General features: G+C 53.1%; 1 protein-coding gene across 1 annotated transcript; it reads left to right on the top strand.

Annotated features, from left to right (window-relative positions):
• Positions 1–924: 924 nt before the first annotated feature.
• On the top strand, positions 925–26,244 carry PDE4C (phosphodiesterase 4C; the record flags this gene model as incomplete). Its single annotated transcript, XM_084250033.1, has 16 exons — positions 925–966; positions 5,701–5,906; positions 19,117–19,308; positions 19,796–19,832; positions 19,917–19,990; positions 20,221–20,273; positions 20,638–20,750; positions 20,839–20,932; positions 21,449–21,612; positions 21,743–21,841; positions 22,270–22,434; positions 22,508–22,607; positions 23,232–23,386; positions 24,657–24,779; positions 25,187–25,369; positions 25,867–26,244. 16 exons carry the CDS (start codon positions 925–927, stop codon positions 26,242–26,244), a joined length of 2,178 nt encoding a protein of 725 aa, XP_084106159.1.

Genomic DNA, 26,244 nt, shown 5'->3' with positions numbered 1-26,244 from the left:
CCCCTGAAGGACATCCCCAAACTCCCACACGGGGCTTCGCTGTGAAGCACCTGTGCCAGACCCTGAGTTGGTAAAATCCCCCTTTTTACCCCAAAGTCATACCTCTCTCTGTCACTGTCTCTCTCCTGTCTCTTTGTGTCTCTGCCTTTCTGCCTTTCTCCATCTGTGTCTGTCTCTCTGTCTGCCTGTCTGTCTCTGAACCTCTGTCTCTGTGTCTTTGCCTCTGACTATCTCTTCTCCATCTCTCTCTCATAAGCAAACATGGGGACAATGAAATGTAACACCCCCCTCCTTAGTCACTCCTTGTCACTCTCTCTCACTTACATGGGTCTTGGTGACACCCTCAAACCCTCAGGTCACTCTTCCTACCACCTTCTGGCTGAACATAAGGGTGGTGTGTGAGTGTGTCCTGTTTGGGTCTGGCACTCAGACAGTTAAGGGGCTGAGGGGGGGGAATAGGGGGCAGGTCCAATCCTCTCCTCCCCCATTCCTGGGAGGTCACAGGACTCAGGCAGGATTCAGCAGTTGCAGTGAGTTCCCCGGGGCCTCGCTTTTAGAGTTTGTGTGAGTTTAGGGGTGTTCTCAGGAGGTAGGGTGGAGTTCTTGAACTTGCTAGAGCTGGGTTGGTTGCTGACTGGATCCTTCAGGGGCCCAGACCTAGAAGACCACTTCTTGAGGATTCTGATGCCCTAAGCTGCTGACTCTGGTGGGGTGAGGGCCTGGGGGATGTTTGGGGGCACCAGTTGCCCCTAGAAAGTCCCAGTGGCTGTGGTGTAGCCCAGGTTACCTTGATGGAAGATCTCTGGGAGAAGGCACAGGGTGTGGGTGTGGGTTCCCTGCCTGGTAGAGTATCATAGGGCATTACTGGGTTCCCGGGCATGGGGGTCTCATATTCATCTTCCCAGGTGCAGAGATGCTTGCAGCATGAGGCGCAGCGGAACGGCGCTCTCCTTTCTGCTGAGTGAGGTGAGCAGTGGGGGGTGCTGTGGCTATGGCTGAAGTGGGAGATCTTGTCATGGTTCAGACCATGGGGGAGGCGTTCCAGCACCGCCTTAAGCAAAAGCACCCAGAGCACCCTGAGGATCCACTTACATATAGGGAAACTGAGGCCCATAGAGTCCTCTAGAAATCTGGTGTAGATCTAAGGCTGCAGCCACTGAGTAGGGGACCAGGGTCTCAACTGCTTTATCCAGGCCCCAGCTGTCTATAGGACAAGAGGGGGAAGAAAAGCCCAGTTTACAGATGAAAAAACCAAGGCACAAAAAAACTAGTCCTCCCTCAAGGTGAGTGGCTGAGGGCATTTGAGCCTGGGCCTTTGTAGCCATGTTTGTGACCTGAGCCCTGCACTCGAGTGGAGACCTCCTCTGCCCTGACGGCCTGGCATCGCCCCTGTCCTCCTCTCTAACAGTGTATGGGGAGACCGTGGGCGGGCAGCCCAAGGAACCCTGGGAACTGGCTCCCTCCTAAGCTGTACCTTCCTCCTCTATAAAGTGAGTCCCCCCTTCTCATGGTTCTCCCACCAACATTCAGCTTATAATAGCAGTATTTGACTTACAGTGGCACTCAGGTAATGTGGAAATGAAAGGACAGGGTTTGCCTTCCTGGGGCTCAGAAAGTTGAGGGGGGTAGATACTAAATCAAGAAAAAAAATTAAGGGCCTCCCCTGGTGGCGCAGCGGTTGAGCGCTGGGCTGCGAAGCTGCCTGCAGCCTCTGCAGCGCCGGTTTGATCCCCGGCCACTGGCAAGGGTCCCACATGGTGCGACAGGCCTCTCCTGCTGCCCGCTGCTCCCCTCAGCAGTGTGTTCTATTCCCGGCTCTGGCTCTGGTGAATTCTCTCACCCTCCCGCGCTTCTGACTGTACCCAGTGCTTGTATAAATAAACAAATATTTAAAAAAAAGAAAAGGAAAAAAAATTAAATATGGGATGGGTGCTCACTTCCTGGGCAGGAAGTGCCTCTCTGAGGAGGTGGCATTGGAGCGGAATGAATGATCACAAGCAAGCCACCATGGAGGAAGCCACTTGGAGGAAGCCATTTGGAGGAAAGGCTGCCAGGCAAAGGGCACAGCTTGTGCAATGGTCCTGAGGCAGGTTAAAGGAGCTGCAAAGAGGCTGCTGGGACTGTAGCAGGGACCTGCAGGGGCTGGTGCAGGCTGATGGAGGGGAGGTGGGTGAGGATGGGAGGCAGCATTGAATAGGGACCAGGACCTTGGGTGTTGTAGGTTTTGTTCCAGGGATGTGTTTCTGCAGAGATGCCTGGAGGACCCTCTCCTCTCCCAGGCAACTGAGAGTCACTCTCCCCTGTGCCCGTCACCCAACCCCGCTTCTGAAAGTCAGGGTTTGCTGCAGCACCCCATAGGCCAGCCCATTGTTGGTGCTATTGACTGCTCTTAGAGGGTCCGTCTTTGTTTTACCCCCAAGCCAGCTAGGCCTCCCCAAAACCCACACTGAAACACCGTGTTGCCTCTACCAACTCCTTCCTGGGGCTGGGAGGATACCCAAACTGAACCTTAATTCACCGAGAGCTTGGTCCTTTCTCCTAAATCTTCACCATCTTGATAGTGGCCTAATTACCAAGACAACTGTGTGACTTCTAATTATCTGGCAAGCGCTAGTTGTGCACTGTAACCACTAGTTACCCTTGAAACCCTCACAGCCATGGTTTCTCAGCTTCCAAAACATGGCCCAAATCCATACCCAGCCCCACCTTGGACCATGTTCCACCCAGATGCTGCCCCAGCTCAGGCATGCTCCCAATAGCCCCTGTTCCCTGAGGCGGCTTCTTGTAGGCATAGAGTAGATCCCACTGGTGGTAAACAAGACCTGATTGTGTGGCTGGCAACCCCTGATTGTGTGCCTACCAAATCCTCAACCTGCCCCCGACCCGTGTGGCTGGGTGCCACTCTGCTCCTCACTAACTCCCCGCCTGCACCCCACTCAGGCCTTCCCCAGCTTGTTCCCACCTCAAGATTTTTTTTAAAGATTTATTTATTTTTATACAAGAACTGGGGTACATGCCAGATGTGCGGGAGGGTGAGAGGATTCACCAGAGACAGAGTGGGGAGCAGAACAGGCAGACAGACCAAAAGCACTGCTGAGGGGAGCAGTGGGCGAGACAGGAGAGGTCTGCTGCGCCATGTGGATTATCTCCATGGTCGGCGGGGATCAAACTGGCTCTGCAGAGGCTGCGGACAGCACAGCACTCAACCACCTGTGCCACCAGGGAGGCCCCAAAACGTTTTTTAAGATTTATTTATGCATACAAGAACTGGGGTGCAGGCCAGAGGTACAGGGGGTGAGAGGATTCACCAGAGACAGAGTGGGGAGCAGATCAGGCAGACCGACTGAAATACACTGCTGAGGGGAGCAGAAGGCGAGTCAGGAGAGGTCTGCTGCGCCATGTGGGTCAGCTCCTTGGCCGGGGATCAAACTCATGCTGCAGTGGCTGTGGATAGCTTCACAGTGCTGTGCTTAAGCCCTTGTGCCACCAGGGAGGCCCCCACCTCAAAACTTTTGCATGTGCTTCTCCTTCTGCCTGATATGCTGTTTCTTTAGCTCTCTCCAGCCAGTTCCTTATCCTTGTGTCTCAGCACAAAGTCACCCCCCTTAGAAAGGTCCCTACTATCCTCAGCAACACAATGGCTGCTCCCATCACTTTCCAGGCTCTTCTGTGGTTTTATTTTCTTTCTAGCACTATGTGAACTATTGTTTTGTAGTTGTTGAATGAATAAATGAATGTGGTCTCCCATGTGGAACTTGGTATCCCCATGCACATACTTGGCAGGTGACATCTCAGTAGGCCTCCTATACTTGGAGGGACTACCTTCTTCCCGCACCCCAATCTCTGCATCCACTCAGCTGCCAGGAACCCTGCCTCTGGGGAGGCCTAATGTTGAGCACTTAGATGTTTGCTTTAGCATTCAGGTGCCCTTGGGAGAGGGGAGGGAGAGTCACTGCTCAAAAGAAGGAAAACCTTAGATGTCCTAAGTCCTAGAAGGATCGTGTCTGTGCAAATAGCAGAGTGGGGAGTGGGTGTGGTGGTGGTGGGGAGCTGACAAACCCCAATTGTGTGACTCTCAGCAGGCTATTTTCTCTCCCAGTTTTAACATCCTCCTCTGTGATGTAAGACCCAGCTCCCGAGGAAGCAAATGAGTTATACAATGTGCCTGTCACACAGCAGAGGCTCAACTCAAGACTATGCTTTGTACCTTCCCTAGCCCCATCCCCTTGCCCTGGTACTGGCCCTGATGAGGCTTGTGGTCCTGGACCTGTTTCCACATCCTTATGTCTAGTCTGATGGAGGAGAATGTCTTGTTTGTGAAGCTTAGGGGCGAGGCAGAGGAAGATGGGGGTCTCTTCCATTTCCCCATTTGCTGCTTTGACCCCATGAGACACTCTCCCAAGTTCATGCCACGCTCTGGGGTCAGTACCCCGGACAGTTCCCTTCACCAGCCTCTCCTTATCATCCACCCCCGAATAATCAGTACTTTCACCCCCATTTCACAGATGGGGAACTGCAGCACACTTGTCCTTGCCCTAGGCCACACGCATAGATAGAATCTAGATCTGTTGGGCTGGAGGCCTCACACTCCTGGCTCATCAATTTGACCCAATTCTGTTTGATTTTTCAATGTCTCAAGTGTTTGCTCAGAACATGCTGGTGAATATCATTTCATTTAATTTCTTATTCAGCCCTTCAAAAAATGATCTGAAGTTTAGAACCCAAAATTCCATCCCCACCATTTATTTACCAACTTTAAGCTTGGGAAAGTCACTTAACCTCTGAGCCCATTTTCTTGTTTGTAAAATGATGATAATGGCATTAAATCACTTCATTATGCCTTTATGAGCTGATGCAAGAGAGTTCCTTAGAACAGCTTTTACATGGGGAGAGTGTGCAAGAGATGTTCGCTGTTGGTACTGTCATTATTCACTGGTTTATTTACTGCAAATTAATTTCCATATTTTACTAAACACTATGCTAGGATTATAAGTACACCTAAGAGATAGTGCCATCATCCAAGTTGCTGCAAATGTAATGCTGATAGACTTGCTTGATGCAGAGTTGCACAAACCTTCAATTTGTAACAAGTGCAGCATCTGTGAACATTCAAGTGAGATATGCCTTATTATTTATTATAATAAATAGCAGGACCTATTTGAGCACATAATATGTTTTTTTTAAGATTTATTTATTTATGCATACAAGAACTGGGGTACAGGCCAGAGATGCAGGGGGTAAGAGGACTCACCAGAGACAGAGTGGGGAATAGAACAGCAGACTGACAAAATACACTGCTGAGGGGAGCAGCGGGAGAGACAGGAGAGGTCTGCTGTGCCATGTGGGTTTCTCTGTGGCCAGCCAGGGATTGAACTCATGTTGCAGAAGCTGCGGACAGCTTCATAGTGCAGTGCTTAACCCCTTGCGCCACCACGGAGATCCCAGAACACATAATATGTTATGAATATAAATATACTGTGTATTAATTGACTAATAAATATTTCTGTAATGCCTACATGGGTCAGGCACTGTTGATACCCTGCTAGATTGAAATTTACAACCCATCGCATAGATGAGGACACTGAGCCTCAGCAGGGCAAATCACCTGGGGGGAAGAGTTGGATTGGGAGATGGCCCCTTGGGCTGGCCAAGGTGCCCTTAGGTTGGAGACCGGCTCATGCCCTGTCACTGTCTCCTCAGAGGGCCCGGGAGTCAGCAGATTCTGGATCAGCTCCTGTGAGCCCCCTTAGTACTGGTGTTATCCGGAGACGCTTCTCAGGGACCCCATTGCTGCCACCACTGTCGAGCCGCCTTGGATCCCCTGGAGAGACTGACCCCAGCCCCCGTGTGGTGTTCACCATTGAGGCTCGAGGGACAGAGCAAAGCCATGGCCAGGCTCCAGGCAGGTAAGGAGGCAGACGAAGATGCAGGGGGCCATCTCAGCTGAGGGGGATCACCTCATCTAGCTGGGCCTTTCTTTAACTTGCTTGGAAACTTTCTTTCTTTCTTTCTTTCTTTCTTTCTTTCTTTCTTTCTTTCTTTCTTTCTTTCTTTCTTTCTTTCTTTCTTTCTTTCTTTCTTTCTTTCTTTCTTTCTTTCTTTCTTTCTTTCTTTCTTTCTTTCTTTCTTTCTTTCTTTCTTTCTTTCTTTCTTTCTTTCTCTTTCTTTCTTTCTTTCCTTCTTTCTTTCTTTCCTTCTTTCTTTCTTTCCTTCTTTCTTTTTTGTTGCTCTTCTTATTGGATTTTATTTATTTTATTATTTTTCATTTTATATGTTTTTACATCATTTTTCATTTTTGCACAATGTATGCATTTTCATCTTGGTTATAGACCCCATACAATTCCCACCACCCTTGTTTTGATCCTACTCCCTTTTCTCCCCCTTGAAGTGTTTCCCTGGTTTACAGTTGCTTGTTGATTTTGATTTTTACTTTATTATAATTAGTCTTTTTCCTGGTCCCTTATTTAAGGTTTTCTAAATTCCTGCTATGAGTGAGACCTTCCGGTATTTTTCTTTTTCTTTCTGGCTTATTTCGCTGAGCATGATCCCTTCCAGCGCCATCCATGTTGCTGCAAATTGCATGTGTTTATCTTTTTTGAATGCTGAGTAATATTCCATGGTGTATATGGACCACATCTTCTTGATCCAGTCATCTATTTTTGGGCATTTGGGTTGTTTCCAAAGCTTAGCTATTGTAAACAGTGCTGCTATAAACATAGGGGTGCAGGTGTCCTTTTGAATTAATGTTTCTGTGTCCATTGGGTAAATACCTAGGAGTAGAATTGCTGGATCATATAGAAGCTCCATCTTTAGAAGGCTGAGGAATCTCCACACAGCTTTCCATAGTGGTTGGACCAGTTTGCACTCCCACCAGCAGTGCAGGAGAGTTCCTTTTTCTTGGAAAGCATTTCTTAGGCACTGTGTGCTGGGCCCAGTACTAGGGTCAGTCATGGGAAAGTAATTGGCTTATGGGCTGATGGTGGAGACTAGTAGCAGCTGGAGACAGCAGAGTGATCTGTGTTGTGATAGAGAGAGGTAAGGGTGCCAGGTGAGTCAAGAAGAGGCACATGGATGCACAAGAAGTGGCACCTAAGTCTAACCTGAAGGATAAAGAAAAGTCAATGGGCAAGTTCTGGGAAGGGTATGCCAAAGAGAAGGAACAGAATGTGCAAAGCCTCAGGAGGACCAGGTGTATCAGGAGCTGAACAGACCTAAGTGTGGCTGGAGGGTGGAAAGGAAATCTGAGGAGGTGGGCAGGGACTAGACTACCCAGGACCTATGGGGTGCAATGGGGTAGCCATGGGTGGGTTTTTAAGAAAATGAGGTGATCAGGTAAACATCAATACCCAGTGATTGCTGTGAAAGAACTGCCAAGGGCAAGGGAGCAGGAGACCAACAAGGAGACTTGGGCAGTTCCTGGCAAGAGATAGAAATGACTGGATCAGGGTAGAAGCCATGGGCTGGAGAGAAATTAAGCAGATTGAGAAATTATTTAAGAAGTAGGGCCTCCCTGGTGGCGCAGCAGTTGAGCGCTGGGTTGCGAAGCTGCCCGCAGCCTCTGTGGCGCCGGTTCGATCCCCAGCTGCTCCCCGGCCACCAGAGGAGCGTCCCACGTGGCGTGCAGGCCTCTCCTGCCGCCCGCTGCTCCCCTCAGCAGTGTACTTCGGTCCTTCTGCCTGCTCTGCTCCCCGCTCTGGCTCTGGTGAATTCTCTCACCCTCCCGCGCTTCTGACTGTACCCAGTGCATGATAAATAAACAAATAAATACATAAATAAATAAAACATGCCTCTATTAAAAAAATAAAATAAAATAAGAAAAAAAAAGAAAAAAAAAGAAGTAGACACACCAGGCATTGGTGGGTCCCAGCAAGGATTATGAGAGAGGGGCGTAGATGTGGCTGACCCTTGGCCTTCGACACTTTAGGTGTTACATATCCTTTTCATCAATGATGCCAAAAGGTGGTGACACCATGATTATTCCCATTTTCCAGAAGACAGACTAAGGAAGGGGAAGTGGCAGAGCCTGCAGGTGGCAGAACGCACCTTCTTCACCACTGGGGCATTTGTTGTTCTTTTTTTTTTTTAAAGGTAGACTTTTCTCCACCTATTTCTTTTTTTTTATATCAATAATTCTTTTAGGGGCCTCCCCGGTGGCGCAGCGGTTGAGCGCTGGGTTGCGAAGCTGCCGCCTTTGCGGTGCTGGTTCGATCCCCGGCTGCTCCCCGGCCACTGGAGGAGGGTCCACATGGCGCGCAGACCTCTCCTGCTGCCCGCTGCTCCCCTCAGCAGTGTACTTCGGTCCTTCTGCCTTCTCTGCTCCCCACTCTGGCTCTGGTGAATTCTCTCACCCTCCCACGCTTCTGACTGTACCCAGTGCTTGTATAAACAAAACAAACAAACAAATAAATAAATAAATAAAGCATGCCTCTACTAAAAAAAAATAATTCTTTTATATATTTTTTTAAGATTAATTTTTATTTATTTATTTATACAAGCACTGGGTACAGTCAGAAGCGCGGGAGGGTGAGAGAATTCACCAGAGCCAGAGCGGGGAGCAGAGCAGGCAGAAGGACCTAAGTACACTGCTGAGGGGAGCAGCGGGCGGCAGGAGAGGTCTGCGCGCCATGCGGGACCCTCCTCCGTTGGCCGGGGAGCAGCCGGGATCAAACCGGCGCTGCGGAGGCTGCAGCACAGCTTCACAACCCAGCGCTCAACCGCTGCGCCAGCGGGGAGGCCCTCTTTTTTTTTTTTTTTAAGATTTATTTATTTATTTATACAAGCACTGGGTACAGTCAGAAGCGCAGGAAGGTGAGAGGATTCACCAGAGTCAGAGCAGAGAGCAGAGCAGGCAGACTGACTAAATACACTGCTGAGAGGAGCAGCAGGCGGGAGGAGAGGTCTGCGCACCATGTGGGACCCTCGCCCAGCATCCGGGAATTGAACCAGCGCTGCAGAGGCTGCGGGCAGCTTCACAACCCAGCGTTCAACCGCTGCACCACCAGGGAGGCCCTCCACTGGGGAATTTGATCTCTTACTGTCAGCTCTGGCAGACCGGGGACTGAGAGGAAGGGCAGGGACCAAACCATACAATGAAGGACAGAGGAGGGTCATTTGTTTGGCATCAGACAGAAAGATTGGGTGAGACTGTGGCTGACTCAGTCGGTCTACCACCTGTTCCAAACATTTCCCAACCTAAGCACACAGCTTGGATAGAGAAGAGAAGTGTCCATGGGAAATACCTCTCTTAAAGATTTCTGATGCCCCCAACAATATCAGAACTCCTTCTGCCACCAAGTCTGCTGCACCAAGTGGCCTCAGCCCACACCTATCTGCTGAGCCCTGCTGTTGTCCAAATCTACTTCTGTTAACCGCAAGTGAAAATGTCCCCACCCTTCCCAGGAAATTACCCCTGAGTTTAAGATGTCTGGTGAGCTGGGTCTTGAGTTTCTAGAGGAGGGAAGGGCAGTTCTGGGATTTGAGGGCAGTAATTGTGACTGTGAGGTGGGGCCATGGACATCACAGGAAGAATGAGTACTGCCACTTCCACTGACAAAGTGGACAATGGTGTGACTGTAAGAGGTTGCTTCTCTTCCCACACCCACTGTTGGCAACTCTTACCACAGGCAGCTTCTGTGTGCCCAGCCTGGGCACGGGAGGGCCATGCCACAGCCAACCCCATTTCCTTGTCCTTCCTGGATCCCTACCCTGCATCTGCGTCTGCCGTGTGTGTGTTCAGATCCCATCTGGAACTGAACCACTAAGCCTATCTTTCTGAGCTTGCGAGAGACACTGGGCCTACCTCTGAAGACCAGAACCCTGGATTCTACTTGAGACTGCTCCTTGCTGGCGCTTGTGGGAGTGTTGAGGACCCGCCGTTGTTCAGCTTTCAGCACCTCCAGGGTGGACGGTGCCCTGGCTTGGAGGTGCTCCCATCCCCCATATCCCCAGCTCTGCCTTCAGCACCAACAGGTCGAGGAGAGCTCCTCGCCGTCTCATCTATTCAAGACCCCTGAATCTACCTTCTTCCCTTTTAGCACTAGGGGAAAGAGACGGCGCTTTGGGGCCCGGGAGTGGGGTGTGTGTGAGGAGGGCGGGGGTGGTCTCCTGAGGCCGTCTCCCGGTTCTCCATCTGGCAGAGGGGAGGGCAATTTCTGTCTTCTCCACTTCAAGCACAAGTCTTGACCCTCTTTAGTCCGGCACAGAGGGGACAGCAGATCCTTCTCAGCGCTGGAAGTCTCCCCGCCCCTGTCTTCAAGCCCGACCTTCAAGTTTTTCTTGCCCGGCTATCCTTCAGCATCAACCGGGCACGAACAGCTTCTTGGTATCAGCCCCCACCTTGAGCCCCGCGTTTCTACCGTCTCCTGCCTCAGACCTCCGCTGAGGACAGCTCGCTGTCCCCTCCACACCACGGCCCTGGCCCCACCTTGGCACAGACACTCCTTGCTCCGGTATCGGGGTGAGGGGGGTGTCAGCTACCGCGCTCAGCTTTCCTCACTCCCCCGGCGCATGGAGACCATGAGGGGCCAAGAAGGGGAAGTACGCAGCGAGCTGAGGGGCGCTCGCAGCGGCCAAGGCATCACCGGACCCCCGAAACACCTGTGGCGACAGCCAAGGCGCCCTATCCGCATCCAGCAGCGCTTTCACTCGGACCCGGCGAAGTCCGTGGGCCTCAGCCACTCTGGCCCAGGCGGGACCTCGCGGCCCGAGCTTAAGAAATCGCGGTGCTCCTGGCCCTTCTCCTTCCAAAAGCGGTAGGTGGGCGGGGGCAGGGCCCGTGCGCGGCCTCCGGGAGCTGCGCGAGGGCGCGGCGGGGTGCGGGAGGGTCGTTGCTCTGCAGGGGGCGGGGATCTCTGCGTCCTGATTGAGACCCGCGCTTTGGCGGAAAGAGGTGCTTTTATGTGGGGTAGAGCCGGGTGGCAATGGTGTTAAGATCGTTTGTGGGTCTGTGTGATCGCATGTGTGTTTGTGTGTATGTGACTGAGCAGTGTGTGCTCTGACCTGCTGTGTGAGTGTGCACGGCCGGCTGGCTCTGCAGTCACTGGATGTGTTGGGATGTGCGCCCGATTACCCACAGGCTATTGTGTGGGGTATGTCTCCCTGTGGTGACTGTAGGTATGTAATTGGGAGTGACTTTCCTCTCTCTGATCCAGTGGGGTCTCCAGGATCCTCGGGACGCTGAACTGTTCAAGGGTGTTTGTGGGATCCCTGGTAACTGCAAACCTCTGAGGAGCTCTGGGGATGGGTGTGAGAGGTTCAGGGTGGGTTACCCCAGCGCTGAGGGGAAGAGCTTCCTCTGTGGCTTGCCCAGCTACACTCACCCCCTCCATCCACCCTCTTGACTCCTTTCGGAGAGGGGGGGCCTTGGGGAGCCTGAGAACAGGATGTTTCTTGCACATAAGAAAGGATGGGGTGTGGAGGCAAAAGGCAGGGGAGGGGATCTCCTGTGTCTTATAAACTAGGTGGTTGGGGATGGGCGCAGAGGGTTAGGAAGACAGGGGAGTAAGACAGAGAGGAAAGAAAGACACCACAGTGAATCTGGGGCCTTTTAGTGGGTGCTCTACCTGTGGGGTCATGGTTTGAGGGCCAAGGTGTAGAGTCCAGGAGCTCCACGCCCTCCTTACATGTAAGTGGGGCAGTCAAAGTAGGACAGACCTCAAGTCCCAGGTTTGAGGCAAGGCTCGATGAAATTGGGAAGTCATTCTCTCTGGAGCTTGGTTTTCTCCTGCCTCATCCTTGGACATCCTGGGGCCACCAGCTTCATACTTGATCCACAAGTCTAATACCTATCTCCAGCTCAGCCCCCCAACAGCCCTGTGGGGCATCTGGGGCGGAATGGAAGAAGCTATTCCCAGGTGACCCAGCAGGCCCTTTGCCCTATTCCTCCACCTTAGCTCTTCCTGCCTCCCTTCCTGGTGACTCATGATTTTCCATCTTCAGAAAGAACAAACAGAAACTTGGTTTGGGCCCATCTGGGGGGGGGCGGGGTTGGGTACCCCACGTGACTCTGGAAGGCTGAGTGATGGATTGCACCCCGGTGAGCATGCAAGTGTGTGTGTCTTGCTGTGCAAATATATACTAATGTGGGGTGGAGGGGCTCAGTTCTCAGGAAAGCTGGTTTCAAGGCCAACCTACTGTGTGCTCTTGAGCCTCAGTGTCATCTACGAGAAGCAAATATTTTTCTAAATTTTCTGCTTCTCTCTGTACTGAAACATTGTCCTCCAATGTGGTCCTTCCTACTGCTCTCAGAAGATTATATGACTTTGGGAGTGTCTGTCCATCCTGTTCAGAAAGCATTTATTTAGCACTACTGTGTTCTCGGCCCCTTATTGGGGACACAGCCCAAGGGCAAGGAGGTGCTCATAAGACCAACTTATAGTGGCGAGAGACAGCATTGCTGTGATGGGGAGAAACTGGGGTGCCAGGGGAGCCCAGAGGAGGCTCCTGATCCATCATTGGGGGGCAGGAGATATGGAAGGATTGCTTGGAAGAACTGGTATCTAAGCTTAGCCTTAAGAATGAGGAGAAGTCAAGACCTCCCTGGTGGCCTAGGTGTTAAGTTTCAGCGCTGTCACTTCTATGGCCTGAGTTTGATCCCGACCAGGTAGCTAACCTGTGTGGTGCAGCAGACCTCTCCTGTCTTGCTTGCTGCTCCCCTCAGCGGTGTATTTTGGTGAATCCACCTGTTCCACTCCCTACTCTGTCTCTGGTGAATCCTCTTACCCCCAGCACTTCTGGCCTGCACCCCAGTTCTTCCATCAAAAAGAAGGAGGAGGAGGGGCAGGGGAAAGGGTGGGAGGAGGAGATCGAGGGGGAGGAGGAGGGAAATGGGCTAGAAGGAATTCAAGGAAGAGTGTGTCAAGTAGAAGAAATAGAATGTGCAAAGCCTCAGACTCAAGAGGATTAGGTGAATGAGGAGCTGAACACAGATCAGTGTGGCTGGAGGGTGACAGGGGAAGCTCTCTTATTTATTTTACAAGCTCTGCTGAGCTCTGGGGATTGACCTCACACATTGCCAGGCAAGTGGCAGCAAGGCGGATGTGGCTCTGCCCTCGAGGGCTGGTGATTGAGGCAGACACAGATCAAATAATCATGACAGGAAGTGTGAAATTGTACTCAGGACAGGAGGGTGCTCTGAGAACATTTTCCCAGCTGGTCAAGGAGGACTTCCTGGAGGGGGTGATGCTCCAATTTTGACCCAAAAGGTGAAAAGTCAGCATGGCCAGAATGAGCCGGCAGATTCAAGGAACAGCAAGCAGAGAAGATGAAGCTGGAGCAGAGTGAGCTAAGAGGAAGTGGGCAGGGAGGACGCAGGGGTTGGGCAACCACATAGAACCTCCAGGGAGGTATGGATTCAAAGCGCAGTGGAGAATCACGAAAGGGTCTGGAGCAGAGGGGGGTGAGATCTGACCATGGGGGAATCTGGACACATGATTCAACCCCACTCTCTTCCCTGTCTAGAGTCCAGTGAGGACTTGGGTACATCATCTCTGTCCTCCAGACCTTGATTTACTCACCTCAATGTGGGTATAACAGCACCGGTAACTCCCACCTTGCTGGAGCCACCTGGTGGCAAAGTAAAAAGCGGCCAGAGAAGGGACACTTAAAGGAGAAAAACAGTCTATGATTTGCTAAGGGCACCAGAGAATGCTGGATACCTCCTGAGGTCACCCAGCATGCGGAAGCTAAGTTAAGATAGGGTCCTCATGTCCCCAACCTCAGCCTCCACCCTCAGCCCCTTATCAGGCTGAGTTTGGGGCCCCTTGAGACAGGCTTGAATTTATGACTTAGTTTCTCCATCCACAAAGCTATTAATAAAGCCTTGCAGTTAAGACTGTTAATAAAATATTTAAAGTTGACTCTGTGAACGAAACATTAATGTTAAAACTATTATACAAGAATACCCATGTCGCCTCTGGGACTGTAGAGGACATGGAATGAGTTCAAGCACTAATGACCTCAGCCTCACCACTCCTGGCTGTGACGTGGAGTAGTGTATACACCTTGAGTGCCTCAGTTCCACCAACTGAAAATGAGAGCAGTAGTCTACACTCTGTAGAAATGCCGGAATAATTAAATGACTTTTATAGCACAGAGCTTTGCTCAGTGCCAGGTGCATAAGAAACACTGTATTAGTTTATTTAGCCTTAACCTTCCATTTCATGTCTATGACTTTAGGGGAAGGACTGAATCACTCTGTGCCTCAGTTTCTCCTTGGGAACCCCAGAGGTCCTCGCACAGGGCTAGAGCAGTGTCAAGGCTCCTTGGACTCTGGTCCTAGAGTCTCTACCAGGCTGATTCTGGCCGCTTCTGTCCCCCAGGGACTGCCTATAATTAGGTTTCCTCATAGCAGCTATAGATGGTAGTTTTGTCTTTGGGGCAAGCCAGTGATTCTGCTTCCTACCAGATGTCTTGTTGCAGTGCCTTGGGAGCTGAAGAGGTTCCCCATCAGACTCCAGAGTCTCTGTCTTCCTTGGTCCCAGTGTGACCCTTGTCTGAGCCTCAGTCTGCTCATCTGTACAATGGAGACAAAAGTGTGACTGGATGATCAGGATCTGGCCCCTCTGCTACCTCAGACTCTTCCTCTGAAGCCCTGATTACCTTGAATTGTAACTCATATTCTTCCAGGATTGCCAGAAATGTGAGTGCTATTTTTTCAGGGAGAATCAAATTGGTGCAGTCCCAAGGGGCAAGGCTCAGACGTGTGTGTGTGTGTGTGTGTGTGTGTGTGTGTGTGTGTAGGGGATGTGGGGGTGGGGTGGGGGTGAATGTGCTAACTTCTGCCTGTGACAGGGATGTTCCAGGTCCTTCCTCCACGTGGGGACCTCCCTCCCACCTCTGAGAATTGGTTTCTTTTTCTGTAAAATGGGGCAGGGCAACCTTGGCCCTGGCATTCCCAGGTTGGAGCACCTGGTGTAGAGCCTGGAACCCCCATCCCATGGAGGCAAGGCCTTCCATTCCAGGCTCCTTTGGGTCATTCCGGGGATGGGGAAGGCAGCTGAAGCTTCACAGAACGGAAGACCTGGCAGGAGTGGAGTGCGGATGTTTGTCTGCTGGAGACAGCAAGAGAGGGGAAAGGATCCAGAGACAGGGCCTGGGAAATGTCAAAGTGAGTGGGGGTCATGTGGGGACGTGTGGAAAGGGATCTGGAGAGGGGGCGCTGAGTTCAAGCCCTGCTGCCTGGCAATGAAGTCTTGTGTCAGGTAACACCCCATTTCATGCCTCAGTTTCCCCAACTTGCAAAGGATGAAAGATTTGTAGTTTATGGACAACAGCTCCTTGGCGTCTCCCTCAGTTTCTCTAGAAAATGGGCAAAGAGGGATTGGAAACTCTGTGGTATCTGAGAGCCCCTCCGCAAACACGGTGCCTGGTGACCCTCTCATAATGGGGGACACTTCCCCTTCTGACTTCCGCTTCTCTCTCTTCAACCAAGTTATCTGTCTGGCAGGTTGTACTAAAGGGGGACATCACAGAGGGATGTGGTGTAAGATCCGGGTTCTGGGTCTCACGGAGGCCCCTCAAATTGTGGAAGCAGAGTCGTGCGTAGGGCTTTGCATCACTTTCCCGGTTTATCCCAGGCAGCGCGGTCTACCAACCCTTTAGCATCGAGGAGGGGCCGACCGGCCCTCTGCTCCCTCCCCACCGGCCCCGCCCCCGAGGCTTTACAGAAAAGGTTCGGCGCAGCAGGCGCTGGGTGCAGCCTCTGAGCTCTAGCCGCGCGCCTCGGTCATGCAGGGCCCCCCCGCGCCCGGCCTCGGCCCTGGGCCCAGCTCCCCCCGGGGCTCCCCGCGAGGCTCTCCCGGGCTCTACAGGAAGCTCCTGGTGAACCAGAGCATCCGCTTGCAGCGGCGCTTCACGGTGGCCCATCCGCTGTGGTGAGGCTAGACCACGGGGCTGGAGGGGCTCGCGGAACCGCGGGTCTGGAGGTGGGAAGGGCAGAGTCAGGGACAACTGGGGGTAGGTTGGAGGTCAGAGCACAGATGCTCGGCCTCTCTCTCCCTTTATCTGTCTCATCTGCCTTTTCTCTGTCCCCGGTAGTTGGTAACTCTGTCGCCATCTCTCCGTATCTCTGTCTTCCTGCCCTCAGCTGAGGGATACATGCCCTGGGGACCAGCCTTTTGTCCATTTGCAGCTGTGCAGCCTGGAGCGGGACGGGCCGAGGCTCACGTCTCCTCCTGACCCTCGCTGGCGGGGCAGGCAGGCTGAATGTGGGTCAGGTCACTCGTCCCTTGTCTTGAGGCCCCATCCTTCCCGTGCCAGCACAGAGATGGCCCAGGGCCTGGGAAGACTTGAGTTGATGCGGGCCTTCAAGGCAGAATGGTTTGCGGTGTAAGAGGGCAGGTCATACGTCGTGGGCTGCCCCCTCAGCCCTGCCCAGTTAGGTTGCATCCTCCAATTACTCTGCCCAGTAGTCTGGGTTCGATCTGACCCTACAGGAAGCACCCCGGGGAGGTGGAGATGGATCAGAGGTGGGGTTTGTGAGCGCTGTTTCTGGCATTCTGAGCCCTGTTAAGCGGTGTGCTCGCTGCATTTGCACTCCCTTGGTAATTCGTACCCAGTAGGCTCCGAGACTGGAGGTCCCTTCTCCAACCTCTCACGCCAGGCAGTGATAGTTGGGGTGGGTGTAGTCTTTTTTTTTTTAAGATCTATTTATTTATTTATTTATTTATTTATTTATTTATTTATTTATTTATTTATACAAGCACTGGGTACAGTCAGAAGCGGGAGGGTGAGAGAATTCACCAGAGCCAGAGCGGGGAGCAGAGCAGGCAGAAGGACCGAAGCAAACTGCTGAGGGGAGCAGCGGGCGCGGCAGGGGAGGTCTGCACCCATGTGGGACCCTCCTCCGGTGGCCGGGGAGCAGCTGGGGATCGAACCGGCGCTGCAGAGGCTGCGGGCAGCTTCGCAGCTCAGCGCTCAACCGCTGCGCCACCGGGGAGGCCCAAGGGTGTAGTCTTGACCGTGGTCCCTGATGGTGCGTGGAGGGGTGCCCCAGAGAGTGCCTCCAGGACACCAGACCTCTACAAAGAGGTGTTTGAGGAGCTCTCCGGGGAGTGGGCATCGCGGGAGCACCCTTAGGTACCAACAAGCGAGGTTGGAGAAGGGCGCGGGAGGAGGGATGGGGGGGCGGGTCCCTCCCAGGTGCCGAGCCGCGGCTTACCTGCCTACCAGCGCACAGACGTGCGATTCCCAGAGTCTGGGAATCTCGGCCGCTCCCCCGGCGTCGTGGCCGCCCGCCCGCGTCATGGAACCACGACCTGACCCCGCTGCTAAGTTTAGAGTAGAAAGAAAAACAGCCTCCTCTGCGGCCAGAAAACCCCCGCCTAGACCTTAACTCTCCATAGATTCGAACCCTGCACCTCTGCGGGCCTCAGTTTCCCTATTTACGCCCCAGCCCCACCGCGGTCTGAGCCGAATCCCCTCTTCGAAGCTTTTGGGGAGGCGCCTGTCCCTTGGGTCGGGATGAGTGACCTGGTGGGGGCTCCGGTCCATTAATGGCCTTCGGCCAGGAGTCCCCACTGTTGAGCTGCCTTCGGTCTCGCCTTGTCTCCGCCTCTCTTGCCTGCCCCCTTCTCAAAATCCGGTGACCTACAGGCAGCCCCTCTGCCCAGTTGTGAGCTCCCGCACCTCGGTGCTTGTCCCACGCCCCCTCCAACGTTTTCTCTGACGTTTCCAAGGGGGAGGGACATTGACCCCCTATAGTTAGGGTGTAGTTGGAGGGGGGGACACGACTGAGAGAGCTAGGAGGAGGGTTAGGAATGGCCGGGGGCAGGGGTCATCGTAGGGAGGGCTGTGCTCTGGGTAGAGGTCACTGCCAGTGCAAAGGGGCAGCGTTGCAAGAGAACAGGCGGACGATCAGGATGACAATGTGACAGCTGAGGATGGGCCACGCCCTCCACACCACTCGGCCCCGCCCCCTGCTCCATCTCCAACTGAGGGCTTCGTTGAACATATTGGGGTGCGGCCATAAGGCCCGGAGGAGGGACCTAGTGATTCAGGGCGGGACTAAGGCTGGGGGCGGGGCTTCTCCCTGCTATGGGGAGCTTGCCAGACCTCGGTTCCCTCCAAAGAGACAACCCAGGAAGTCGTTTCAAGTCCCTTAATCTTTTTTTTTTTTTTTAAGATTTATTTAGGGCCTCCCCGGTGGCGCAGCGGTTGAGCGCTGGGTTGCGAAGCTGCCCGCAGCCTCTGCAGGGCCGGTTCGATCCCCGGCCACTCCCCGGCCACTCCCCGGCCACCGGAGGAGGGTCCCACATGGCGCGCAGACCTCTCCTGCCGCCCGCTGCTCCCTCAGCAGTGTACTTCGGTCCTTCTGCCTGCTCTGCTCCCCGCTCTGGCTCTGGTGAATTCTCTCACCCTCCCGCGCTTCTGACTGTACCCAGTGCTTGTATAAATAAATAAATAAATCTTTTTAAAAAGATTTATTTATTTATGCATAAAGAACTGGGGTACAGGTCAGAGGTGTGGGGGGTGAGAGGATTCACCAGAGACAGAGTGGGGAACAGAACAGGCAGACTGACTGAAATACACTGCTGAGGGTGGCAACGGGTGAGACAGGAGAGGTCTGCTGCGCCATGTAGGCAGCTCCCTGGCTGGAGACAGAACTTGTGCTGCAGAGACTGCCAATTAAGGTTGCATCTTAATCCCTTGCGCCACCAGGGGGGGCCTCAAGTCCCTTAATCTTACTATGTAACCTGGACCCCCAGTTCCTCTTTTGTAATACGGGTGCCCAGCTGGCACACTAGAGTGCTCAGTAGTAACCCTCAAAGCGACCCTTGGGTGTATACCACACTTATATGACAGGCAAGGAGGTGGATGTCCAGAGAAAGACTGAGACCTACCCTTGGCCACACAGTCCCTTGGGGGCAGATCTGAAAATCACTTACTGGAGTTTCCCAGTGGAAAGAACTTGGGTACAGACTCAGAGACCGGGGCGTGAAGGGTATAGGGCCCCTCAGTGTGTGTGTGACCATGAGGCAGGTAGACAATCTGAAGACTCCACTTACCCAGCCCCTCCCCACTCCTGTCCAGGGAAGATACGACAGCAGGTATGTGCCACAACCCAGCCTCCACATGCCTGGACCCTCAGCTCTGATTATGCCTCCTCTCTGCCTTCAGCTTTGACCTGGAAAATGGGCTCTCATGTGGGAGAAGTGCCCTGGACCCTCAAGCTGGGCCTGGCCTTGGACGTGTTGCCCAAGCACCTGCCCAGCACAATCAGCGTCGGGAATCCTTCCTGTACCGCTCAGACAGCGACTATGAACTCTCCCCCAAGGCGATGTCCCGGAACTCCTCCGTGGCCAGCGATCTGTGAGTCTGAGGCTAGTGGGATAATGCCTTCCTTTATTCCATTTAGCACACCTCCTTCAAGGTGGCCATTTGAGATGGACTTTGAAGTTTACGTAGGAGTTTCGCAGCCATCTCAGTCAGTCAGTCAAGCATGCCGGGTTATCCTCTGTGCTTGACTTTAGGGGGGGTTGGGTAGCAATACAGAAATATTAAAGCCAATTAGCAGCAACTGAATAAAAACCTTGATTTGAGCTTTCTGGTAGCCACAAAGAAAAGGAAAATACAACCAATTGTATTCTGCATCTACTAAGGCCCTGCTGCCCCTGGGACTCAGTTTCTTCATCTGTGAGACGGGGAATAAAGTGAAATTTTCAGGGAAATTGGGTGAGACGACTCCATGGACCAGGAGGATACCCGAAGTCCTGGGCAGAAGATATCGTGTGGGTAAAAGCTGAATATGGGAGTTCTCCTCCTGGCAGCCCTCCCTGATGTTCTATCTTCCTCCCAGACACGGAGAAGACATGATTGTGACACCCTTTGCCCAGGTGGGTGTCTTTTCCTTTTCTTTATGAGTCCAGCAGGAGGAACCCATCCCTCCTTTTCAATGCGGCTCACCCCTCTGCTAACAGGTTCTGGCCAGTCTGCGGACGGTTCGAGGCAACCTAGCAGCGCTTGCCCACCTGCCAGGCCGCTGGACAACCAAGTACGCAGAGGGCTGGGCTGGGGACTGGGCTTGCAGGGGGCGGGGCCTACAGAGGAGGTGGACAAAGTCTGAACGAGAGGGGCGTGGCCAGAGAAGAGGTAAGCTGGGCGGGGCCCGGTCGGAAAGAGTGCGACCGGCTACTCTAAGCGGACTGGGTGAGGGCGGGCCTGGAGGGCTTGAGGGCGGGGCCACGTGGTGAGGCAAGCCACCCGGAGTGCGCTGTTCCTCAGGCAGGTATCTGTCGGGAACCCCCCAACTGGCAGTCATCCTCCTCCTCCTACAGGTAATGTGCCTGCTCCTCCTCCCTCCCCCCCACTTGATGATAGCTATGAACTTCCTTTCCAAGGTGACCTCCCCAGTACAGCCCGTTAATCCTTAGGTTGTGCTAAGCACACCCCCAACAGAACTCACTCTGCGATGGAGTTTTCCACACCACATTACCGATGGGGAGGCTGAGGCACAGGAAGGGACAGACACCTGCCCAAGGTCACACAGTCACTTAGGGATAGATCTGCAACTCAGATCCTGGGCTTCTGAGTGACCCCATTGGGAAGGGTTCCATGGTGCAGATGCAGAGATGGAGGCATGAGGGACGTGAGATTCCCAAGTGGGGGTGGGGCCGGCCCCCTGACCATCTCAGTCCCCAGAGGACACTGGGCAGAAGCTGGCTTTGGAGACACTGGATGAGCTGGATTGGTGTCTGGATCAGCTGGAGACACTGCAGACACGCCACTCGGTGGGAGAGATGGCCTCTAACAAGGTGAGGAGGGCTGGAGAGCCTGTAGCGCCTTCCTCTTCCCCTCTGCACACAGCAGCTCCACCATCACTGTCCTCCCCTTTCCTGGCAGTTCAAACGGATGCTGAACCGCGAGCTGACTCACCTGTCCGAAACCAGTCGCTCTGGGAACCAGGTCTCCGAGTACATATCCCGAACCTTCCTGGGTGAGCTGTGGGTCACTGATTGTACTTTATAAAGGGAGAGAAAGAAAGACCCCAGACCTCACTCTGAGGAAGACTGAGCCAGACACAGACATCCCCAGCCCCATGAGTCAGGACTGGGCCAGAGGGAGGAACAGAAGGAAATTCCAGAAGGAGGAGATTCAAGCTAGGGTTTTTAAGCATGAGTAGACATTTGCTAAAGAAAAGCTGAAGAAACCAGACAGTTTTCGAGATAGGAAGCACATTGGGCTGTTTGGGGAAAAACACTGAATCCCAGGTGCCCAGGGGCCAACTCCCATTGAGAATAGCCATGGGGTGATGGGCGGGGTGGGGGGGGAGAGGGGGAGGGAGGGAGAGTAGCTGCAGGCCAGACAGAGACTTTCCTCCAACTTACTCTGATCCAGGTAAAAAGGAAATAAGTTGATCCTGAGGCTCACCAAGGTCCTGGATCTGAAGCCAGGCAGGATGACCCCAGCAGGTGAATCAACTTCTCTGAGCCCTATTCTCCCCCACCTGCAGACCAGCAGACGGAGGTAGAGTTGCCGAGGGTGACCCCCATGGAGTCCCCGAGGCCCATGTCCCAGATCAGTGGCCTGCATGGGCTCCCTCACAGCACCAGACTCTCTGCAGCCCCTATCCCACGATTTGGGGTCCAGACCAACCAAGAGGGGCAACTGGCCAAGGTGGGTCCCCAACTGGAATCCTGAGATGGAGTTTGAAGCCTAATGCAAGATCTGAAGGCTGGGGGGAGGGACTAGGTCAAGCCTCTGAGGAAGTTGGGCTGGAATTAAACTCAAGTTCTTTTAATTTTAGGAACTGGAAGACACCAACAAGTGGGGGCTTGATGTATTCAAGGTGGCAGAGCTAAGTGGGAACCGGCCTCTCACAGCCATCATATTTAGCATCTTTCAGGTACCTCCCCTGACCTTTGCTTCCAGCATCCCTCAGGTTTCCTTCACATCTTCCTGTCTCAAGACCACAGGGGACACTCTACATATCCTCTCTGACACCCCCAAATAAATTGTTTGAGTAGGGTATTGAAGGGTGAACAGGAGCTCACTAAATTGAGAAGTTCATTGTCAACAAGCCTCAGCTCCGGGCTCAGCTATGGAGAGGGAGGGAGGGCTCAGGAGGGAACAGCTGAATACTTACGCCCACAGTGCTGTCAGGTCAGAGCTGGATAGAGACTGAAGGGGTTCAGAGGGAGAGTAGGAAGGATGTCCTGGAAGAAGGGGCATTTGAGGGATGGATAGGCTAGGAGTTCAGGAGGGCCGGAGTAGGATCATTGTGTGCTACAGCCCCAAGGCCAAGGACCTGACTGGGGTTCTGTGATGAACCAGGAACGGGACCTGCTCAAGACATTTCAGATCCCAGCAGACACACTTGCCACCTACCTGCTGACACTGGAGAGTCACTATCATGCCGATGTGGCCTACCACAACAACATACATGCGGCTGATGTGGCCCAGTCTGCGCACGTGCTCCTGGCCACACCTGCCCTGGAGGTACAGCCCTGGAGGTGGGAGGTGCTGGGCATGGAAAGCCTGCCCTCACCTCTCATGCCCTGCACCTGCTCAGGCTGTCTTCACAGACCTGGAAGTCTTGGCTACCATCTTTGCAAGTGCTATCCATGATGTGGATCATCCTGGAGTCTCCAACCAATTTCTCATCAACACCAGTGAGTCCAGGGTAGACCCCCACCTCCACCTGACAATCATGTGTTCCCAGTCATCTTGGTCCCTGCTCTGAGCCCAGTTTCCCTGTTTGTGAAATAACTTTGACAATCTTCCTCCCTTGGGTGCTCAAGGTACACAATAGGCTCTCAATAAATGAGAGAATAACAAATGTGACAGAGCTTATCTGGACCCACTGAGATTTTAAAGTATAATGTCCTTTCAAGAATCTTAAAAACTCAGTCAACAAGCAAGTGTTGGATACCTCTGGTATACTGTCTCTGTACATAGGGGGATGAGTGGAGGCCTCTTATTCCATGATTCCAGAGTCTGATAAGATGAAACTCAGTTGGTCATTTAACCAGCACTCTGTATGCATTTTCTCCTGCCCTGCCAGGTCCCCAAGGAGCCCCCAGTTTCAAGAGACAGTCAAACACAATGATCCCAGCCATTTGGAGTTAGGTCAGGGCCAGGGGGAGGCATGGGCTCCCATGGGTTTCCTGGAGAAGGGGACATTAGTATTAGGGCTTCAATGCATGAATAGAAGTTTGGCAAGGATTCAGAAAACCCACCTCTGGTGGAATGGGTGGGGTGGGCAGGTCTTAAGGCTCTCCACCTACCCCCTCCAGACTCAGAGCTTGCACTCATGTACAATGATGCCTCTGTACTGGAGAACCACCACCTGGCCGTGGGCTTCAAGCTGCTGCAGGCAGAAAACTGTGATATCTTCCAAAACCTCAGTGCCAAGCAGCGGCTAAGTCTGCGGAGGATGGTCATCGACATGGTAAGACCATAGTGATCGATGGGGTGGCTTGGTCTTGGCCTAGCCGGGAGTTCAAAGTTTCCTGGTCTATAAAATGAGACAAAGACCATTCAAGCCTGGAGTGGGGGTGAGCAGGCTCTTGCTCAAGCCTATCATGTCTTGGCTACAATTCGTGCACAAGGGATGTGAAAAATGAGTTTTTAGGGTTTCAGGTATAACTTTTCCAAGCCTTGAGTGTCTCCATTTGATATTTTTCAGGTTGGGGGAACCCAGTAAATTTTTGGGCCTCATGCTTCTATTATTCTTATAATAAGCATTTATTGAGAACCTACTGTGTGCATGGCCTGGGCCAAGACCAAGACAGTTCTAGATTTATTAGATTTGTGGGGTGGGGATAGACACAGTGGGGAACCATGATGGGGGACCCATAGACAGAGCTGTAATGGGATAGATAGCTGTGGTGGCAGGATGCTCAAGGTTGGGGAGAGCTGCCCAGAAGAAAACACTGAAGTTGAGGTTGGCCACTGCTTGGGAGAAGCGTTTCCAGCAGGGGGAACAGCATGTAGGAGGGGCTAGGAAGAAGCCAAGACTCTGAGTGAAAAGGAACTGAAAATTTGGTGAGGTGGAATTAGGGCTTCAGGTGCTAGGCACCCCCAATGGAAGCATCATTTGAGGAAGATTGGAGGTTTGGGGAGAAATTTTGAAGCTTTCTGTCTGGTTTTGAAAAGCCACACGAGTCTGGCTAAGTAGATTTCAAAAACAGGGCTGGAATTCCTTCCAAAAGACTGAAAACAGTTTTTCCCGCTAGGTGGCAGGCTCAGGGCTGTTTGGGTGTCCGGCCAAGTCAGGTTCCTCCTGGTTTTAAAACACCTCTGTGGCTCCCAGGGTCCCTCTGGATAAATTGCCCATAAAACCTCTTGCCCCTGACCTCACTACCTTCCACTGATCCTGTGCTTGCTTGTTCCAGCCACAACCCGCTCCTTTTTGTCCTCTGCTCATTGGCCCCAGGCAGTGTCTTCTGATGGCCTCTGCCCTGCACTGAGACACAGATCTCCTGGCCCCCAGATTTAATCTCCTTGCCCTGGGCTGAACCCCACATGTTCCCACATGACTCAGCCCTTCTTGTGAGCTTTGCAGCCAATTTTATTGTATCTGCCCCTCCCAACCCCCGGCCCCACCGGTCTCACAGGTGAGGACACTGAGGGCCGTGAGTCTGAGTAGGTGTGGCTTCTGGGAGGTGAGGGATGACAGGTAGGACCCTCATACCTGTCATCCTGCCCACCTGCCCCAGGTGCTAGCCACCGACATGTCCAAGCACATGAATCTCCTGGCTGACCTCAAGACCATGGTGGAGACCAAGAAGGTGACAAGCCTAGGAGTCCTGATGTTGGACAACTACTCTGACCGCATCCAAGTATGTGGCTGGTGGGCAGGATCTTAGTTTCCAAGACTTAACAGTCAATGACCAGAACACGTTCTGAAAAATGCATCATTAGGGGCGTAATTACATACACCTAGATGGTGTGCCCACTGCACAGCTACACATGGTACAGCCCATTGGGACCACTGATGTCTACGTGGTCCTTCGTGATTAAGCAAAGCATGATTGTATTTAGCTGCTCTTGTGAAACTGACTCTATGCCAGAGTTGAAGTGGAGACACTAAAAAGTTAGGTACCAGCGCCACTCCTTCCCCTCCTAGCCTTTAGCTTTCCCACCTGTGAGATAGGCGTGTCCATGGTGTCAGCCTCTGGTTGGGGGCGGTGGGTACTAGGCCTGGGGGTGACCCGACCCGAGCCCTCCTGACCCTTGGTCTCCCCAGGTCCTGCAGAACTTGGTTCACTGTGCCGACCTCAGCAACCCCACAAAACCGCTGCCCCTATACCGCCAGTGGACAGACCGTATCATGGCCGAGTTCTTCCAGCAGGGTGACCGTGAGCGTGAGTCAGGCCTGGACATCAGCCCCATGTGTGACAAGCACACGGCTTCGGTGGAGAAGTCCCAGGTCTGAGGGAGACTGAGTGAAGCTGAAAGTCATTTGGGATGGGGAAGGGAAGGCATGGTGGAGCTGACCCCATGAGTCCTGACCTGATTCCTACTGGCCAGCCAGGGGAATGGCCTAAGGGTGAGGTCTGCCCCGGCCTGTGTGGAGTCAGGCTTGGGAAGCATTCTCTCTGCGCAGAAGGGAAAGGGATCTGTACTCGCGGGGTTTGGAAATACCTATTCTAGGTGATGTGGGGAACCCTGCAGGGGTTCCCATTCTGGAGGACACCTAGTTTAGAGTGCTCAGAGCTGTGGGTTATGGGAATCCAGAAGGTGCAAAGGAGGCTTCTTAGAGGGAGAATTATTTGAAGGGGGTTTTGAAGGAGGAGTAGGCATTGCAAAATGGCATTCCAGGCAGAGGGAACATCCTGGGCAGAGGCCTAGAGGCTGAAGTGGTTTTAGATCCCATGGTGACTCACAGCACCACCTCCCCTTTCCTCCCTCCCTGTCGCTCCACAGGTGGGTTTCATTGATTACATTGCCCACCCGCTGTGGGAGACCTGGGCGGACCTGGTCCACCCGGATGCACAGGACCTGCTGGACACACTGGAAGACAACCGAGAGTGGTACCAGAGCAAGATCCCCCGCAGCCCCGTCGACCCCACCAGCCCCGAGCAGGGTGGACCTGACAGGTTCCAATTTGAGCTGACTCTGGAGGAGGCTGAAGAAGAAGAGGAGGAAGAGGAGGAAACACTGGACTGTGGGGTCTCAGAGTCACCTGACACTGAGCTCCTGTCCCCTGAGGTCAGTCTAGACCCTGGGACTCCACACCTGGACAATCAGAGGACTATGGGCAAGGCCAAGGGAACTGTGATGGCTGAGTCCTTTGGCACCTAG

This window comes from Talpa europaea (assembly GCF_964194135.1).
Source record: "Talpa europaea genome assembly, chromosome: 12".
NCBI lineage: Eukaryota > Metazoa > Chordata > Mammalia > Eulipotyphla > Talpidae > Talpa > Talpa europaea.
This window is presented reverse-complemented; position numbering and strand designations above follow the sequence as displayed.